Source organism: Cystoisospora suis (assembly GCF_002600585.1).
Source record: "Cystoisospora suis strain Wien I chromosome Unknown contig_3823, whole genome shotgun sequence".
In the NCBI taxonomy this organism is placed as follows: Eukaryota; Apicomplexa; class Conoidasida; order Eucoccidiorida; family Sarcocystidae; genus Cystoisospora; species Cystoisospora suis.
The window spans coordinates 13559-32897 of record NW_027156618.1 but is presented as its reverse complement, the minus strand read 5'-3'; the positions used below and the strand labels follow the sequence as shown (position 1 = coordinate 32897).

Here is a 19339-nt window from a genome sequence, read left to right as displayed (position 1 = left end):
GGTAAAGGAGGGGGTGGGGGGGGAGGGATGATAATGAAGATGAAGACTTTAAAAGATAAGATGATGAGTTATCACCATGGGTCTTCTACAAGTGGAACAACGAAAGGACTGTCACGACCAGGGAGAGGGGAATCTCTCTCATCGTCAAGTCATCTTCTTCAAAAAGGTCATTCTCGAGGTGAAGAAGGAACAACACCTTCTTTCTCTTCGTCTTCTCCTTCGCTCTCTTCATCTTCTTCAACGTCTCCCTCTTCTACTAGTATCTCTCCCTCTTGTTCGCCTGGGGTGGCGGTATCTTCGGCGATGAAAGCTCACACGCCTTTCTCATCGCCAGGACAAGTGCAGCAAGAGAAGCCTCGAGGTTCCTCTTCTTCTTCATCTAAGAAAGGTGGGGGGGGAGGTACGAAGAAGAGAGAAGGAGAAGAAGGAGGCGAGGTGTTGAAGAAGAAAAGCAGTTCACGAGGAGGGGGAGAAGGAAGCGGGAGAGAAAGAACTTCTCATGAAAGGCCCCATGAGGGTGATAGACATAAGAGTAAACAAGTTCATGAAGAGAAGAGCCATCGTGGAAGTTCTTCTCTTTCTTCTTCTCTCGCTTCTTCACCTCGATATTCGTCTGCTAATCTCCTTCTCACGAGTCTTGAAAAGAATGAGAAAGAAAACGCCCTATTTCAGCAGGCCTTGAACCATCAAGCGACGCCCTCTCCTCCTCTTCTTCGCATCTCTAGCGGCGGTCATGAACTTGAGGAGAAGAAAGAGGAAGAGAAGAAAGAAGAAGCGTTCACCAATGAAGATCTTGTAGATGAAAGAGAAAGACATGATGACGCCTCATCATCTTCCATAGAGGGAGAGAAGTGCCAGAGGAAAAGTGATAGACAGGAGAGTCCCAACAAGCGCATCGATGTATCGACAACTCATCTTCGTGAGAATCGAACAAGTGCCTCACCCGTTCTTCGTTTTCTCCCTCCTCCCCCTCTTCCTTCTCCTTCTCCTCCTCTCCCCCCTCTTCTTTCTTCTTCTTCCTTGTCATCTTCATCTCCTGGCACGAATAAGAATGATGACCCACCAAGGAACAACACACCCTCTCACAGGTCCGGATGCCCCGTACGGGAGAAAAGACACCTCACTTCTTCTTCTTCCTCTTTATCTTTGTCAAGCAACAGGATGAAGACAACTTCTGCAGTGGTAGTCAAGAAGATGAGAAGCCGAGTCAGCGGGGGAAGAGAAGGAAGTGAAGAAAGACAAGCGACCTATCCTTACATAGTTGCGAACATTCCTAGGAATCCGCGAAGAAGAAGAAGGAGAATCAACTCATCTTCTTCCAGACAAGACCTTCCTCACGTGAAAGATGAACCTGCCTGCCATGGCGAGGGGGATCTTGAGAACGTCAAGAAAGAGAGAGAAAGAGAAGATAGACAAGAGAAAGAACAAGGAGAAGAAAGAAAGAGATGTTCTTCAGCAGCAGGGAGAAAGAAGATGGTATTTTCATCTCCTCGTCTGCAGGTTCGATTCAAAGATCTCAAGCATAGACAACCGGCAGGTCTTCATGGAGTCTCTCTGACGAAGCAACAGGCTCTTCAGCTCTCCTCCCCAAAGACAACTGACAAGAAGAAAAGTCCAAGCGCGGTGAATAGTGAGAGACATAGGATGAGAAGAGAAGATCAACAGGGAACAGAAGACGAAGAAGAAGAAGATAGGTATCAGGAAGAAAGTCTTCTGTCGAAGAGTCATAGTAAAGATGATAAAGAAGAAGAAGAAGTTGAAGAGGATGGGCAATTACCAGGTTCTTCCTCTTCTTCTGGTCGATCTCGAGCCCCACGTTCTCTGCATGCGAAGGAGATGATTCAACTCTATCTGAACAAGAAAAAGAAAGAAGAAGATGACGAAGAAGATCATAAAAATCGAGTCAGACTAATGAATGGCATCGCTCGGGGGAATGAAATACTCTTCACGCCCTTTCACAAGTCCAGGAGTCAGTCTCAGCAAGGTGGCTCTCTGTAGAAGCCAACTCGAGTGAAGAAAAAACAAAGATGAAGATGATGAGAAGGATAAGATATCAAGGGGAAAGAACAGTAAGAGAAGCTTGTTTTGCTTTCTCTCTCCTTGCTTCCTGGGGCTTTGTGTTCGGTGTCTCGGTTATTATGATAATCCCGAGTATAAGCCGAATCGAACTTTCAGCATATGTGATGATAGGAGGATTGAGAAAGTCATGCAGTTTTGGAGAGCTCTTGAGGAAGGTTGAGAGGAGTGAAGGAGCAACGAGTTATGGACGTGTAGGGGAGAGATCTCGGGTGTACATACACCTCCATGACTATCATTTCGTGATGTCGTTGTCTCTTTCCTACCTATTCTTCTTCTTTTAGAGGGAAGAGTAAATAGATAGGAAGATCGTTTTTGAGTTTTTTGGTTTTAACAGGTCGTGTATTTGTCTTCTGCATGGGGAGTGATGGTGATGTCTCGGGTGTACATACACCTCATCACATGAAGGGTACTTATCACTAGTCTCCCATTCTTCTTACCATTCTTCTTATTGTAGACGAGAAAGTTTCGTAGATAGATAAATAGAGAAATGTACAGAGTTTTCTTTTCGTTTCAACAGGTGGTCTGTGTGAGTTGTGTGGAGTTTGCTACTCTACACGAACAGCCGGATGACGGAGCGGATGGCCGTCTATCCTCAAGGCGATTCGCATGCATGTTGAACGACGTTGGTCAGAGAGATATATATATATATATTCTTTTAATGATGAATGCATTTCAATTGCTCTTTGTATTTAAGCAGCCTTGGTGTTCGTCTTAGGATTTTTGAAGTACAGATGTGACAAATGAATAGCAATGATGTATCCTGTTCCCTTCACGTTATGGTTTTTCTCATTATCGATGTGAGACTTGATTGAATCGATTCATCTCGTTGTTGTTGTTGTTAGTCTCGATGATGTAATTGAATCGACAATCGATTCACTTTGTTGTTGGAATCATTCGAGGTCTGTTTTTTTTCTTCACATCATAAGGTGTACATACACCTTAACGTGCCTGGTGTACGTACGTCTAAGAAAAAGGGCGATGTGATAAAGAAGCTAATGAATGAATTTCTTTGTTCGTTCTTCTTTCTTTCCTTGTTTCGGTTGAAGAAATGAAATAAACAACAGGAGTTCGAGCTTGCATGACGAGAGAATGAAGAATTTTCAGGAGAGAAACAATCCAAGCCCCGTAAAGAGACAAGTCTCCCTTGCTTCCTAACACCCGGCATATACCACATCAGTCATCCACCTTACAGACAATCAGTCATCCGTATCTAGCAATCGAATCTCTCTCTTTTTCTGTTTCTCTCTCGGCGTTTCTCTCTCTTCTTTCTCTAGAGCTGAGGGGGAGAGGAAGTGAGTTGAAAGTCGGGGCCACAGTTAGCCGGCTGGGTAGTTAGCTAGCTAGCTAGTCGCAGCCATAGGGCATGGTGGATGCTTCGATCGGTTGACTAAAAGCTCTTCTACAACTACTAACTAGCTACCCATCGGCAAGTCTTCACTAGAGTTGGTAGAGGTGCCGATAGTAAGGAGGTATGGTCAAAGGGTGAAGGGAAGTCGTTAAAAGAAGAAGAAAAATTTGTATAACGGGGGTTGTATCTTTCTCTTTCGGGAAGTTGACGAGACATATGTGTAAATAGATGAAGTTCCTTCTTTGCCTGCCCTCCCGTGTACATCCCGAAAACGAATTCTTAGGTAGATCGAATAGACAGAGTTTAAGAGGACCAGAGATGAATTTTTGCTCTCTTAAGAACGACGACCTCATGCATGCAGCTTTCGATGAATGTTTTCTATTGTAACACACTTCTTGCTTTTCTTCTTCTTCTCCTTTTCCACGCGAATGGTAGGGCGGGAGGTGTATGTACAGTGCTGGTGTGGAATTGTCGGACTATCATTCTCTTTCCGGATCAGAAGAAAAGAGCTCTCTCGCAGTCTAAGCGATTGTTCTTCCCTTCGAATTCTGTCTATCTAGGCCTGTATCCAGTAGAGTCAACTTCTTTCTTTGTCTTGCCGGAGCAAGCTTAGAGATAGAAGATTTCTTTCTCTCTGAGAAGTGTAGAGTGTACGCACAGTTTAAACCAAGGGAGGAAAGAGATGTGTTTCTTCTTCACTGCAGGCTGCTTCTAGATGATAATGACGGGATGAGAAAGTAAGACTAAGAATTCCCCTATCATCTGAAATGAAGGAAAAGCATATGAAAAAGAAGAATAGAATGTCCCGTAAGTCATCCATCATATACTTAGCAAGGAGGGTTCTGCTATTTTCTCCTTATCTCTCCTGTCTTCCTCTCTTCTCTGCGAGTCGATGCTCGAGTAGCCACAACAATAGCAATCACGTCGATGGTGAGAAGAGTCTCGACAGACATAGATAAGAACAAGAACGAGAAATCTCGGGCTCTCCAGCATGCTCGATACTGATAGGAATACGTACATACAGAGATATAGTTATCGGTGTAGACGCAGTGTATCTTGCAGTCGAGAGAACAAGCTTCTCCGGGAGAAAAGGTCTTCAGAATTACCGCAGAACAAGCAAATCATGGTTTCTAACTGACACCATATCCTTCACAAACCTAGAGACGGAGAGAATGGTCGAAAGGGTACTATCTATACGTGTAGATATGTGTAGATATGTATGTATGCTATGTAGTATACATGTATATGTTCTCCTTGAGAAGGCCTCGAGGGGGCAGGGGTGAAGATAGGTGAGACGATCTTTAAGCACGTTCTTTTTGTTCCTTCATTCTTTGTCTTTCTTTCTCACATTCGGCTTCTCAGATAAGACACAAGACAAGGAACCTATTTAAGGTCGAGAATCTACTCTCTGATATGATGTCCTCAACGTCATGTTTCTCCCATCCCTCCCTGTCTCTCCCTCGCTCCCAGCTTCTAGCCCCCTCCCTCTTCTTTGCCATTCCGTTTCTTCTGATCTTAAAAGCGTTCTTCTCATCTCTTGACTATTCTCTGTTTCTCTTCTCTTCTGTGGTCTTTCTGTCATGAGTAAAAAAGCGTTTCTAGTTCGTTTTACATCCATGTGGAAAGACTTTCAGGAGCTTTCGAAGAGACGTACGTCAAGCCATCTACTTCATAGACTGTAAAATCAGTTGTAAGAGGGACAGGTCGAGGACTATTAGGTGAGATAAGTCGACCGAAGGCTGTTGCGCTAGATGAATCGAAATGATTCTCGGAGAGGGCGATTCGCAAAAGAGATCTGGAAAGGTAGAAAAGAAGAGAGAGAATGAAGCAAGTAAGCAAAGAGGAGAAAAAACAAGCTCTATCAGTCTCATCGGCTTCACAGAGAAACTTCCTTCCCGGTGTTCGTTCCTGTAGACCATGACTGAGTGTGGGGTGTATGTACACCCGAGGACAAGGTGGGAGAAAAACAAAGGAAGAGGTTGCGGTGACTTTCACATCCCTTCTTATATCCTATATGCATTCTATATTCTCTCTCGCACAAGAGGGGGTGAGACGAAGAAGAAGGAGAAACTCGGGGCAGAGGACGCGTGAACGTGTTTCATACGCTCGGAGAGTGACAACAAGGAAAGCCTCCTTGGACCTTCTACGAGACAGATCAGGAGACAGAGAGAAAGACTGTCTGATCTTCTCTAAACAAATCAGTCTGTGATATGTAGAACTTCCATCTAGATCTCATCTTTCATTTCGGCCATGAGAAACAATAGATCAGCACGGTTCTTTCACAGAAGGTACATATAGACACATCTGTATATGTAGCCATATCTTTATCTTCCTCTACACATGACAAAACTTAGGACGAACAGGCCCTTTCTCCAGACAGACAGAATAAGAAGATCATTCTCGACTCAAAAAAAAAGGCAAAGGAAAGAAAGAAAAACAAAAGACCTTCCTATCTAGTTAAGCATGAGGGATACATAGATACATGGAGATGAAACACATCATACGTACGTACCCATGCATATTCATACATACATATCTCTATGTATATACACACGAACACACTCTCTCTCTCCCGCCATAAGATTCACGCCTCCTCACACGTTTAGGGTCAAGGCAAAAGCAACAAGGAGAAAACAACGTACCCGCTCATCCTTATCTATCTATCTTCAATCTATCTTTAGTCTCTCTGTCTTCAATCTATCTGTACCTACGTATGCATCTTCAATCTATCTATCTATCTATATGTGGTCTATCTATCTATCTATCTTTGGGCTATCTCTTCAGCAGTCGAGAGGGTCGATCTTCAGAAGTCTGACCGGTTTTTGACTAGTAGGGCGTTAGCAAGGTAGAGGAGGCCTTCAGGGGGGATGTGGTTCTTGTTGAGATGAAGAGTATGGAGATGTCGATTCCCTTCAAGCCCTAGGGCTAGATACCGAGCACCGTATTCAGCTAGTCTATTACAGTCAAGCTTAAGGATCTCAAGAGGTGTGTTCGCTCGCAGAAGATCGCATATTGCTTTCGATCCAAAGAACCTAAAAGAACCCGAGATAGAGGGGAAGAACAAGGAATTGAAAGAAGGAGCGAAAGCAGAAAGAAAAGAAAGAAGAAAAACAGCCTGTGGAAGACTTGCAACATCTATGACTGTATATAGGTATGTAGTTCTGTAGACAGATGTAAAAATCCGGACTGGAAGAAGCAATCAACTGCCATGGGTTAGTGCCTCTAACCCCTTCTGGCTAGTCGATCTATTCTGCTTTTTCTACAAGCCCTACTTGAAGAAGAAGATGAGAAAATAAGATAGAATACGATGAATTAAGATAAACTACGATAAAGGAAGATCAGATAAGAACATGGTGATGACGAGGAGATGCAGGCACCTTTCTCAATGCTTGTCTCTACCTATATAGAGAAAGAGTCATGTTTGATATGATTGATGCAGCTCTCTTTCTCTTTTCTTGAGAAAGTTTGCATCTTCCTATTCTATCCAGCCATCTCTGCTACTGTCTTCGTTGATGAATAGAGACAACTTCCTCTACTTCCAGAAGAAGTCTGAAAGTCTCTAACCATATCTTTCTTTCTACGGCAACTTTCCTGGAGAGCGACTCCTCATGCAATGACAAACACAACCCCCTCAGTCTCAACACACGGGGCGACTGTAAGAGAAGGGAAGATCTTAGCCACTTGTGATGATGTTCGTCCTTGTCGTTTTGCAAGGGAACGAAGTAGAAAGAAATCTCTAGGGTCCTTTTTTTTCATAGAACCGGGTTGTGTCTGGATGGAATGAATGATTGAATCTACTGCAACACTAGCACACAGTGTATGTAGAGAGGGAGAAACTATCTCAGAGAAGAGAAAGACAAATGGCTTCTTTGTTTCCCTGTTCTATTGTTTTCTGTCCTGTCTAGGAGATTGCTTTTGAGGTGCGAATGAAGGTGAACCATAAACATGATGACGGAGTTAATGACTTTGGTAAGGAACTTCTAAACGGCAGGGATGCAGGAGTCATTCCTAGACTTTTCAGTGTGGTTGAGAGAAGCTAGTACAAGTGTGGGTTGTCTTTTGTTTTGTCTTCAAGTCATTCTTCAGTCTGTTTCTTAGGCTTACGTGATTTGGTTGCACGACAGATCTAAAGTATGAAGGCCATGATTCATCTTAAGGTATGGCACCAAGATCTTTATTCCTTGATCTCGTAGGGATTGCTTTGCTAAAGACAGCTCGACTAGGGAAGGATTGATTTCAACAAGACTGGTTGAAGAAGAGAGTAAAAGGAAAAAAAAAGAACAGAGAGATAGAATATTTGGGTTTTGTGTGAAGTCCTTACTCCCTATGTGTGACAAGGAGGCGGATAACGATTGAAGGGGTGATCTATGCCAGAATTTCTTCAGTCCTTGTCTCTTTACTCGACAAAACATCTTTCAGTCTGGACTAGGGGGTTTCTCTTGAGCACATGAATGCATAGGTCTGTTTGGTTCTCTTTGACTGGCAGACAGGCAGGCCAGATCTCATGAAAAAGAAAGATCTGTGTTTCTTCCTTGTCAGGGAAATGAGAGAGACAAAAGAAGAGAAAAGGAACGTCCTAGCGTCTTAGGAATGGGGAGGTCTCGTGAAGAATGGTGCTCTCTTGTTGCAGGAGTTTCTAAAGCTCGGAAGATCAGACTGGATGAAGACTGTACGTGATCCGGCTTTCTTTGGCCCTCAGTAAGCACGCGTTCTGAAGGGACTGAATGAATTACCGTGACTTTCTCTCAAGAACTAACCTGCCAAGATGATAGGAATGGTCGGATTGAATGGTAGGTTTTGCAAGATTCGAGATATTCAGTCTTCGAACTGTCTGTAAACATCACTGAACAACGAGAGCATGTTGTACATCTGTATGAAGGAAGGGCAGGCAGAAAGAAAGAAAGAAGACGTCTGCACGCGCATGTCCGTCTAGAATTTTCCTAAAATGTCAGGTTAAAGTATGGGTGGTTTCTGATTTCCTCCTGTGAGATCAACAATGACTACAGCAGAAGGATGGACTTTAAACCTGTGTAGAACTGTGAACTTGGAGAGAGAGAGAGACAGAGAGAGAAACTGGAATCTACACAGGAGAACGCACGGCCTAGAAGCATACCTAAGGATACCTACGGAATGCATAGATAGACAGCTATCTTTAAGAATTACAGGACAGCCCGTCAGAAAAACTTTGACGCAGGGCTACAATTTCTATCATCGAGAGATCACCACCAAACGAACAGATCAGAAAGTTAACACCGTAGAAGCATACTAGGCAAACGCTGCACGAAACCAGACGGCTTTCACAACTCTGTGCACGAGGGACATGAAGCACAGAAACGCATCAGGGGGGAGACCTCTTACACCCTCTGGCTCGTCAGGCATAACGCATGTATGTTTTCAAGAAGTTTAATCATGCTGATGCCTGATCCTTTCGGTCGGTGGTGAGATTTCTCACCCGGTTTGTCTCTCTCAGTACTGCTGCGAGGGCTATGAGACCGTCCATGTCTATTTGACAGGAATCAACGTTCAGTTTCTCCAGATATCTACTGTCTCGAAGCCATTCTGCGAGGGCTCGGGCTCCATTGTCGCCGACAGGGTTGAGACTGACGTCAAGGTCTTCAAGAACGGAAGAATGTTTTCGGAAGCTTTCGCATAGGATTGCAGTCCCTTTTGCTTTGATGTCATTCCCTTTCACGTTTAGAATGCGTAAGGCCGAACAGTGACCAAGTAAAGCGGCTAGAGACACGGCACCATCATCTGACAGTCTATTGTATGAAAGATTGAGAGACTGAAGAGATGAACCACAGTAAGCCAAGGCGAGAACTGCAGGTATCATTCCTAGATCATCCAATCTCCGGCAAAAGACTCTCCTCATATTCCCTGGGCATGCAATGTGAACAGCTGGTTTGTGATCCTCGTCCTCTTTGGTGGAAGATGTAGACATCAAGCTCTCAACAAGTATCGCATTGGGTCGAACACCCATTTTCTCGCATTTCTGCTGGTAAATGATAGCAAAGCTCATGGTTGGTTCAATGTGCGAGAGATCAATATCCTCTGGCAGAACAAAAGGACGGTCGACTCCAGGGTGCTGTGGTGGTGTGACGTTGTTACGAAGAGCCGTCTCCTCAACAGAGGGTGCATCTGCTGCATCCAAATGAGAAGAAGCAAGATGGCTAACTGAAGTAACCCGAGGTGTAGATCCTTGGGGTACTCCAGGAGTTGAGGGGGTTTGTCTGAATGCTGATGACGTATAGCTAGAGTCGCCATCGAGGAGAATGTCTGCGGAGTGCCCATCCTCACTCTCCTCGTCCACCGAGGGTTGTCGCGGTTCATGACTCGCATATCCACTTTTCCGGTCAGTAGAAGTCACTTCTGTTGGTTGCTTTTGGCGCGTCCTCGTCTCCTCCGCCGTTGGTCTGTCAAGTGAAAATCTATTCCGGACACTAAGCTGGTATTCATCCTCTGGACTGCTAAACTCCGACATCTTATCTTCCCCAGACTTCTCGAGGTTCCCCTCCGCCGAGCTTGGTTCTCCCATCTCATTCCCATCTTTCTGCTCACTCTCCCCAGACCAGCCGCTCCCCGTGTTTCCTACCGCGGCAGATGCCTCCTGTTGGCCTGCTACAACTGCACTAAGCTCGGGTCCATCCGGAGAAGCAGGGCCATCTTGCTCCCATGGTGCCTGTGAGTTATCTTCTTGTTGGTGGTCAATAGGTACCGAATGGTGCACAAAGCCAGGAGGATCGGGCTCCTCTCTGTTCGGTGCCGACGCAACACCTCCCGGTGGGATAATGGATCCGGCTTCCGACCCGGTCCTGTCAGCAGGTGGCAACTTCTCTGTTAAGGAACTATCGAACCTTTCCCGAGGGTGATCCTCGTCTTTCGAGGATTGCGTCAAGCTCTCGTCATCCTCGGCGTCTCCTTGCCCTTGGCTCATTGGTGTGCTGCCTGGGTTTCCTGTGCTGCCGACAGGCGCAATGCCATCTGCTGTCATCATCCCTTTTTCAGCTAGCGGAGGGACCGCGGCAGAACAAACAGAGCGAGCGATCTGGAGCCAGGGCGACACCTGAGAGCATCGGCAAGCAGCAAATGGCTCCTAGCCTGCCTCCTATACTACCCGCTGCTCAAGAACACCGCACGCCCGCACCGCGCTTTGAGGTTTTCTGTACTATGGGGCTTGGTTTAGGGCTTTTTGAATCGACACGTGAGCATGCCGTCCAGTCTGTGTGTGGCCCGTGGGGTAGGCTGCGGGGCGGCAACTTTCTGTCCCCGCTCCTCCATTCACCTTCACAAAAACACAAGAAAACTATAGCTGCATTTCCTGATCAGAGGCTGGTGTGCTGAAAACCGGAACACTGGTCGCCTGAGGATTTGGGTATGCTTTACAGCTTTGGCAATGCTTATCTGCTCCCAAGCAACAGACAAATAAGGAGCTGTCCTTGGAGAGGGCACTTTCTGTAGCGCACGCTGCTTTGCTAGGTCTGTCTTCCGCTCTGACAGTAGTGCACATAGCCGATAGGGCAGCACGCTCATTGGACAGCCCCGTCGCGGACAGTGTGGGTGGACTCTGTCTGGTCGTCCCCGGTTCCGCACTCAACTTTGAGTCTTTGAGTCGACTTGACTGCGACATGTATGACACCACGGATTGTCGCGACGTGCAGGGCTGTTGAACGCCAAGGGTTCGGTTCCCGAGGAGGACCAGTCGGTGAGGACCGACGGGGTTAGCGTGTTTTTCTGTTGACGGCCCTGCGAGTGTACAGCATGGTTGTCGTGCTGTGCCCGAACGGTCCGCTACACTCTGCGGCACTTCCGCCATCAGTAGGAGGTGTCACTTGTGTTGTTACTCCGCGAGGAGATGGTGTAAGAAAGAGCCGCTACCTAGGCTCGCCGACCCCCGACATGTCCACCGCCCTGCAATAGCCCAACACTTGGTACAGTACGTACAGGCGTCGCCCCTACATTGGCACTGAACAGATTACTCTGCGGCTGAAACAGTGCCGCTCCCTCGCAGAAGATTGAGGGGGCAGACGGGAGACTGCTACGCGTACCACAGTATTCATTGTACAGCTCGGGCCCGCGGACTACGCCGCTCTTCCAACAGTTCACGACAGCTGCTTCTATGTAGAGAGGTTCCGCACGGTGACTAGGAAAACGCGAAGATCTTTGTCTTTAGTTCGGATTGATATGTTCCTTTCTTCATAGGTTAGTTGTGCTGCGAGTGACACCCGTTAAAAAAACCGTATATTGGCCGATCTCCTATCACAGCCAGATGTGCTACTGTCGGGGGTACTCCGATATGCGGGGTGGGAGGCAAAGGTCTGGTCGCCGTTCCAACGACCTGGTGCTCTGCTTCGCTGATCGCTTTGCTGCATGAAGCTTCTCTCTCTGGCGATGCGTTGCTTTGTTTTGGGCCAGTAAAGGGTCAAACTTTCTGTGGGTAGGAGTTTGTCGCCGATCTGTTGCAGCGGATAACTTACCTCATTCAAAATGGTAGGACAGGAACCTTCGGCGCACATGCTGCGTAATACGAAGTTTGCGTGACAACGCTGTGTGGGGGGGGGCTGGTGTCGGTACCGCCTGTACCATATTTAAGATTTAAATGGCGTAGTAGCTCTTTCCTGGACGAAGATGGTAATTCTTTGTTGTTTAGACGGCTGCGGCTATGCTTGGCGGGAAGCAGTTTACAACGCTTTCCCTGAAGAAGTGGATTCCGATAGGCCTGCTGTCGACTGCTGCTACCGACGTGTCCGATTCAACCCGCGATTCAACTCTCTAGAACGAAAAAAGAAGGGACTCACTCATTTTCGTGTCGGCGTTCTGTTGCGCTCCGGTTTTCCGCGTCCACGTGATAGGCGGATCTACGGGATGTTGAGGGTGCTTCTTTAGTCGTCCCTCTCTAGGGGGTTTGTCTCAGAGTGTCGTTCGTCGATGTTCGCGGAGCTGCCCCGGTCACAGACAGCTGGGGAAGTCTATTGTCTCTTAGCACACAGCAAAGAAGCTGCGGGCGGCGAATGCACACTTGGCCGCGTTTTTTGGTGCGTACTCCCTTATATCTGGGTGAAAAGTCGGCTTCGTCCTCGATGAGTGCAGGATGGGAGGAGTAGGTACCCGCACGAAGGCTCTCTTCTCCTGATGCGGGCTGGCTCATGGCGACACTCATCTCGATGGTCGCGCGTCTGGTTCTCCTAGCGCTCCTGGCAACGAGAAGGCCGGCTATAGGGACAGTAATTCTTGCCTGCATCCGGCCTTCTCCGGGGGGTGCACTGCTTTGTTGAATACATCATATACATACATAGGTATGTTCTCTTTATTTTTGTCGCAGGCGGACGCAGCAGAGGCCTCGGCAACGCAGCCCAAGAGGCGTACGTTCCGTACGTTCACCTACAGGGGCATCGAGCTCGACAAGCTCCTCGACATGAAGATGGAAAATCTGTTGGAGCTCTTCCGCGCCCGACAGAGACGCAAGTTCCAGCGTGGAATCAAGCGCAAGGCCACGACCTTAATGAAGAAACTGCGAATTTCCAAGAAGAACTGCCCGGTCGGCGAGAAACCCGAACCCGTCAAGACCCACCTTCGAGACCTGGTTGTCGTCCCCGAGATGATTGGCTCCGTGGTTGGAGTGTACAATGGCAAGCAGTTCATCAATGTTGAAATCAAGGTGAGCATCACATGAAGGAATGTTTTGCCCCGCTTTTTATATATTTGTGACGACGCCAATCTCCAAGCCTAGAGGAATCGGGAATTTGCGAGTAGTCCCACAGCAAAGTAAACGTTCACTGTTGCAAAGTGATTGCAAGATTACCGCTCCTGTCATCAGAACGTTCTTCCTGTTTTGTTTTATTTTCAGCCTGAGATGGTTGGCTACTACTTGGGTGAGTTTTCCATCTCATACAAGCCAGTGCGCCACGGGAAGCCTGGTATCGGTGCGACCCACTCCTCCCGGTTCATTCCTCTGAAGTAAAGGACTTCTTTACTTCTCTCTGGTCGTGGTTACTTCTTTAGTCGTGCGTTCCTCCGCGACAGCGGTCTTTGGAGGGAGTTGCGTGACAGAAGAAGCGGAGGTTTTCGTCGGAGGCCGCAGGGATAGAGGCAGATTGCCGGTCTGTGTGTCTATCTTCGGACCTGTCCAACTGACAACCTGAAATGTAACTGAGCGTGACGCCTCGTTGGTTTTCGCACTTCGGCGCTAAGCCTACCTGTCGGCGACCGTTGAAATCTTGAGCACCCGGGCTTTGTCAAGTCCGCTAGTCCGTAGGGACACGACGCCTTGTACCCAGCACGGCTTACGCGTATCGGCTAGCAGAAGGGAGCAAGGCATGATGCAGATTGTGCAGCTTAGCTCGTCTGCAACGCGCCACAAAGTGAACAGACTTCACATCGCAGACGCTGCAAGACGAATCCCGCGGACCGCTCTGACGGTCTCGATCCCGGACGAAGCACGTCAAACACTTGCATTTTGCACGACGCCGAAACAAATCGCGCTGCCGGCGCCACGAGGCTTTTCCTGGGAACAGCCGGCCGCTATCAGGCTGCAATTCTGCCAGTTACACAGCGGGATCGGTCCACCGTTCGAAGGTGGGTACGAAGTGTGGTACACAAGGGCTGTATAAGGCACGGTGTAAGTGGATGTTCTAATCTCGCTTAGACCACGCGCGCACGGCAGGACTCCCGTGGGTGCGGCGTAATTCAGGCAGCAATATAGGCAGAGAGGAGAGAGTGTCAGGGTTTTCTCTAGGTACCGTAGTGGGTCGACCAGGAGCGTCATACCAGGGCTGCTGAGAAAAAGTGCATGGACAGTGAGCTGGAGGCGCTCTAAGACAGGAGACCCATAGAACTAACGGCTAGCTGGACCTCGACGGTCCTTGGGACCGGAGGTGCTTCTGCCTACCAGAGCGTCGTGGAAATAATAAAAAACAGTTGCCTACAATTGCTTGAAGACACCCAGCGATGCGGAAACATTCCGTAGCGACACTACCAAAAAGACAGGATACGTTTTCGGAGGATCTCTACGCACGATCGCTGAACCAGCTCGGTGTGGTGTGGTGTGCTCGCGACAGCCGAGCATCGCTACCCGGTGTCTACAGCTTCAGCTTCAATGAGCAAAAACTGAGCTGCATTCAATTATATCAATTTTTCTTCATTTAGTTTCTTAGTTGAAGTGATCGCATTTGTCTGGCGTCTTTTCGTGGAATTCTTTGTATCACAATTTCGACAGTGTTTCGCGTTGCGGTGGCACCCTCTTTTACAGGGCGGCAAACCGCAGTTTGTCTTTGTTCTATGCAGGTACATATAGACAATTCCCAATATGTTGCATGCACGTAAGCCGTCTTTGGCTCGTCGCGGCCGGTTGCAGTGGCTACTTATCTTCATATCGGCCATCTGGGTGGCACAGTTGTGCGTATCCCAGGCGGCAACAGAAGAGGCTGCTTCTTCCGCGTCGGGTGATGTCGGAGTGGACATTTTCCCTGCCACCAGCGGCCTCGATGGTGGTTTCCAGTTGGGTGAAGCCGCTTTGATCGCTAGTCTTCGCCTTGCAAGGAAATTCGTTAGCTATCTCAATCCATTGAATTGGTTCTTCCATCTGATTGGCTCAGATGATTCTGTTCTGCCGCCGGGGTCCTTCTGCGATCGGAAAGCACCTCTAGGGAAATCATGTTCTGTCCTTTTCGACCATATAGTCATTGGATGTGGTGCAACTGGATGCCCTCTTGCACGGACTCTCGCTGAAGGAGGTAAAACAGCCACTGTCTCCATTTGAGAATCCCAGATCTAGCGGCTAGCGGCTGCTTTCTGTAGGGAGATTGAGAGATCCTATAGGAGATCATGACTATAGCTTGCGGAGCGGTTGCTGTGTCTGTGATTGCCCAGGTAAGAAAGTGCTTATCATCGAGCGAGGGAAAGAACGAAGCTGGGAGAAGACGCCGAATGCCATGACACTTGAAGGTGCTGGTCGAGTAATCCAAGACGAGGACATCACTCAGCCAATCGCGACTTTCCAAGGCGTACGAACCCACACCGCTAACATTTTCGGAGGAGGGACGAGCATCAATATGGCTATTGTGATTGAGGAGGAACGGGAGTATTTTGACTACCTCAACAAGGAACTTGGCTATAACTGGGACTTCGATCGCGTCACCGAAGTGAGTAGACTCCATGACTCAACACCGCAGCACTCTTCTTTAGTCGGTTCTTTTCACGTTCCGTTGGCTTCAGATTTTCTTAGGTAAGACTGCTACTTAGTTTCAAAGTTTTTAGCTCCAAACGTCATGAGACACCCTGTGGGATCTTCCTCGTGACCGAACGCCTGTTGGGTCAGAGTTGTCCGGCTTTGCTGCCCGTGATACGTCGCTTTCCGACCCCGTATGATTTGCTGTTTCAGGCATACCGATGGCTGAGCGAACGGAGCTACTTTCCGATGCCACAGGACAAGCCCTTCGGTAAAGCATGGACGAAAAGTCTGATCAATCGTGGTTACGTTCCATGGATTCCGTCAGGAAGGCCTTACACCGGAGGGCCTCTCCCTACAGGATATCGGCTTCGCATGGGTCACGTCTGGGGAGGCGGTTCTCTCTTCAATCCTGACGAGGGCGGTTTTCGAATGGCCTCTGACACTCTCCTTGGAGAAGACAAAGGAAGGATTCGCAGCAAGAACTTGACCGTTTTGTCAGAACACTCGGTTCAAGCGATCAAGTTTGATCGTTCTGGAGCCGTCCCTCGTGCTCTCTGTGTAGACTACCGCAAAACGGCCTTTGAAGACCAAACAGTCATGGGAATAAATCACACCATCTCCACCCAGTTTAGTAAGTCAAAGAATGCCGTTGCTCCTTTCGCATGTATTTTTAGTGTCTGTAGAGTTCTTTTGTCTTCTGCTGGCTGGCAAATATGTCTTTTCATCTCATTCGAATGTGTGTTGGTTCTTTAAATTATTTGACTTTGTATAGTTGGTTGGAAGGCGGTGGCGTACTTTCTCGTAAAGCAAGCAAAGGCAGCTTTGAACTTCTACGCCAAGAACGATCCGGATGAGTCGAAGATTATGAAGCGCGCTTGTGTAACGACGGACGACGGGGAGATCACTCTCTCAGCGGGTGCCATTCATACACCGCTTCTCCTTATGCGGTCGGGAATTGGATCACGCAAGCAGCTTGAGGAGATTTCAATTCCTATCGTGAAGGAGCTCCCGGAGGTTGGCAAGAACTTGAAAGACAGAATGTTCATTCCGCTGAACTTCTTCACTGTCGTCAAGAACACAAGCAGTCGGTATCATGCAGCCAGAGTCTGCGAGAGTATAGGAATTGCCAAGCTTGGTCCTGACTGCAAGGATTTCAAGTAAGGAAGGATTCTTTATCCGTCTTTTGTCTTTGGCGCCCCCCTTTGTTTACTTACGGCTGTTGTTCTTCAAACTGGCATTAGAGGTGTCAATTCACAAAATCTCTGTCGTTCTGGACTGTTGCGTTGTCAAAATGTGTTTTACTTTCCTTACAGGATCGGAGATCGCTCTACTAAATGCACATTGGCCGTGGCAGAGGAACTTTATGGGGGGAACAATACGGAAGGGGTAATTCTAGGAACTCGGTATATCTTCCCTCCGGCGTTCCGTCATCATCCACTTGTTGACAAGGCGTTTGAGATCATGACTTATTGCGCCAGACATCGTCCTCTGGTATCACACATGCGCGAATATCTTCCTATTTGCGCTACGATTGAACCGTTGATCAATTGTTTCAGGTATGTCTGCCTGTCGCTCATTTCCTTCGTTCTTCGTAAGGGGTCTCACTGAGTTGGTTAATTTGGATCAAAACAAAACCGTAGCCGTTGTGAGACATTTGCGATTCCCTTCCGGACAAGAATACTCGCACCTCACCTTCACCCCTTTTGGTTCTCTTGCTTTTTTCTCTTTTCTAGACGAGGGAGTGCTCCCTTTTACTTTACTGCGGAGCCGAAGTCCACAGGATTTGTGGCTCTCGACAAGAAGGGTGACGTTAAGGTCGATGTGAATTATTTGAAAGACGAGCAGGATATTTTTGATGCAGTCAGAGGCTTACAAAACTTATTGGAAGCCGCAAAAGATCCCGCATGGAAAGGTGTTTTGGAACCTATTTCATTGAAGGGATGCCCGGTCCAGATTTTGAATGGTGTTCTAGATCTCGTTACACGTCTTGGCCAAGATGCTATCGGAGAAGTCTTTCACGGTCCGGATCTCCGAACGGTACGTCCCTCTCCTCTCTCTTTCTCTCTGCTTTGACTTTTTGATTGATGGAGAGTCTCATTATGTGTTTTTTCTCTTTTGATTCGATGATTTCTTTTTTTAGATACGTTTTCGACAAGGAGATTTAACTCCGGGAAACCGAACGGTCATTCCCGCCGAATATGATGAGGCAAATACACAAGAGCAGCCACCCCAGGCATGGGTATCGGATCTTGAAGAGATTCAAGATGCTGAGGTAACAGAAGAGAATATGGTTGAATATGGTGAGATTCTTGAAAAGATTGAAGCCAAGCAAGATGCCGTTGAAGCTTTACTACGCCGAACCCAACAAGATTCTCCTTCCGATGGCACTGTGAATCGGGATGAGGAGTCGTCGTTCTCTCACCTCGACTGGAATTCGATCTTTTCAAGGTTGAGAAAGGAATTCAGTAAAGCGGATGGACCCACAGCTAATGGAGGAGAAGGAGAAGGAAAAGAAGGAGACATGACTTGTAGTCAGACATGTCAGGATGACTCAAGAGTCGATGGTGAACTTAAGAGATGTGCTATGAAGGATCTTTACGAACAAATCTATTGCAAAAGTGGCGAGACACTGGATTCTGCTCCTCCATCGTCAATGGATGATCCTCAAGTCTTCGGACGCTTCTGGTCGAATAAACTTCGCCCAGGTTCGAATTCGGAACAATGGCTCGCAGCCTATCCCCCGATTTTACCTCGTAAGGAACACCTGTTTACAGACATAGCCTATTCACATCCATACATACGTATATACTACATAGGTGCGGTAGTGCTGATACATAGACAAAGAGTTCCATAGACAGCCTATCTCTCTCTGGATAGAGGGGTAGTAGTTTAGAGCTTAGGATCGCCGCCCGCCTGCGTGCCTTCTAATGAACTTCCCGTGGATGGGTATCCATGCATAGTGATAGATGGATAGATAGATTCGAGATAGATAGACAGACAGATAAGATAGCCTATTTCTCTATGGATATGTATCATTCGTTCATCCTACATAGCAAAAGCTCTCCACCCCGAAAGTTCTTTGTCGTCTTCATCCCGTGTCATTTCCTTTCATCCTTAGATAGATATATCTCGCTATCTTTGTCTTTTGGATTTGCCTTCCAGGAACAGATAAACCGGAAGAAGTCGCGAAGTTTGTTTTCGCTTTTATGACAAGTTTATGGCATCTTCACGGGACATCGAAGATGGGCAAGGTCGTGGATTCGGAGTTCAAAGTGATAGGAGTTGAAGGTCTTTCAATTGCAGATGCTTCGGTTCTCACGAAGCTTCCGCGTATGAATCCAACAGCCACATTGCTTATGATGGGTCGATACATAGGCCTGGAAAGATTAGGCCATTGGAGAAAACAGAAGAATACCAGAAAACGTTCAGAAGAACTCTTAAGTCGAGCGAGTTCCTCTTCATCTTCTCCAGGAGCAGCAGCTTCGTTGACAGAGTGAAGGCGATGAACGGCAAGAGTGGAGAAAGGAAGGAAGGAATGAAAACTTGTTTGTTCTGTTTGGCTTTATTCCGAGAGGGAGAGTTTGAGAGAGAGAGAGATGAGGTGACATAGATGTCTCTGTCTGTCGTCATGGAATGATGTGGGTTTGTCGTATGTATGTCCCTATCATACTCCTTGAAGTTTTGTATTATTTCTACATCGATCGGTCTATCCATGTATTTATGTATCGTATAGATAGATAGGTTCT

At 47.4% G+C, this 19339-nt stretch overlaps 3 protein-coding genes across 3 annotated transcripts; 2 read left to right on the top strand and 1 right to left on the bottom strand.

The window, feature by feature from the left end:
* Positions 1-39: 39 nt before the first annotated feature.
* Positions 40-5416, top strand: CSUI_007286 (uncharacterized protein; the record flags this gene model as incomplete). The annotated part of the gene is made up of 2 exons (XM_068067434.1): positions 40-4164; positions 4790-5416. One exon carries the CDS (start codon positions 40-42, stop codon positions 1996-1998), a length of 1959 nt encoding a protein of 652 aa, XP_067920594.1. The 3' UTR covers positions 1999-4164; positions 4790-5416.
* Positions 168-10957, bottom strand: CSUI_007285 (leucine rich repeat-containing protein; the record flags this gene model as incomplete). Its single annotated transcript, XM_068067433.1, has 9 exons — positions 168-295; positions 316-379; positions 944-1036; positions 1778-1847; positions 5082-5222; positions 6244-6459; positions 7532-7821; positions 8880-10490; positions 10952-10957. The coding sequence occupies 9 exons, from the start codon at positions 10955-10957 to the stop codon at positions 168-170; spliced, it is 2619 nt and encodes an 872-aa protein (XP_067920593.1).
* A 1442-nt stretch (positions 10958-12399) lies between these two features.
* On the top strand, positions 12400-19090 carry CSUI_007284 (gmc oxidoreductase; the record flags this gene model as incomplete). The annotated part of the gene is made up of 10 exons (XM_068067432.1): positions 12400-12524; positions 12747-13082; positions 14832-15156; positions 15293-15564; positions 15804-16224; positions 16366-16750; positions 16907-17149; positions 17327-17630; positions 17734-18346; positions 18756-19090. The coding sequence occupies exons 1-10, from the start codon at positions 12516-12518 to the stop codon at positions 19088-19090; spliced, it is 3243 nt and encodes a 1080-aa protein (XP_067920592.1). The 5' UTR covers positions 12400-12515.
* Between the last annotated feature and the right edge of the window lie 249 nt (positions 19091-19339).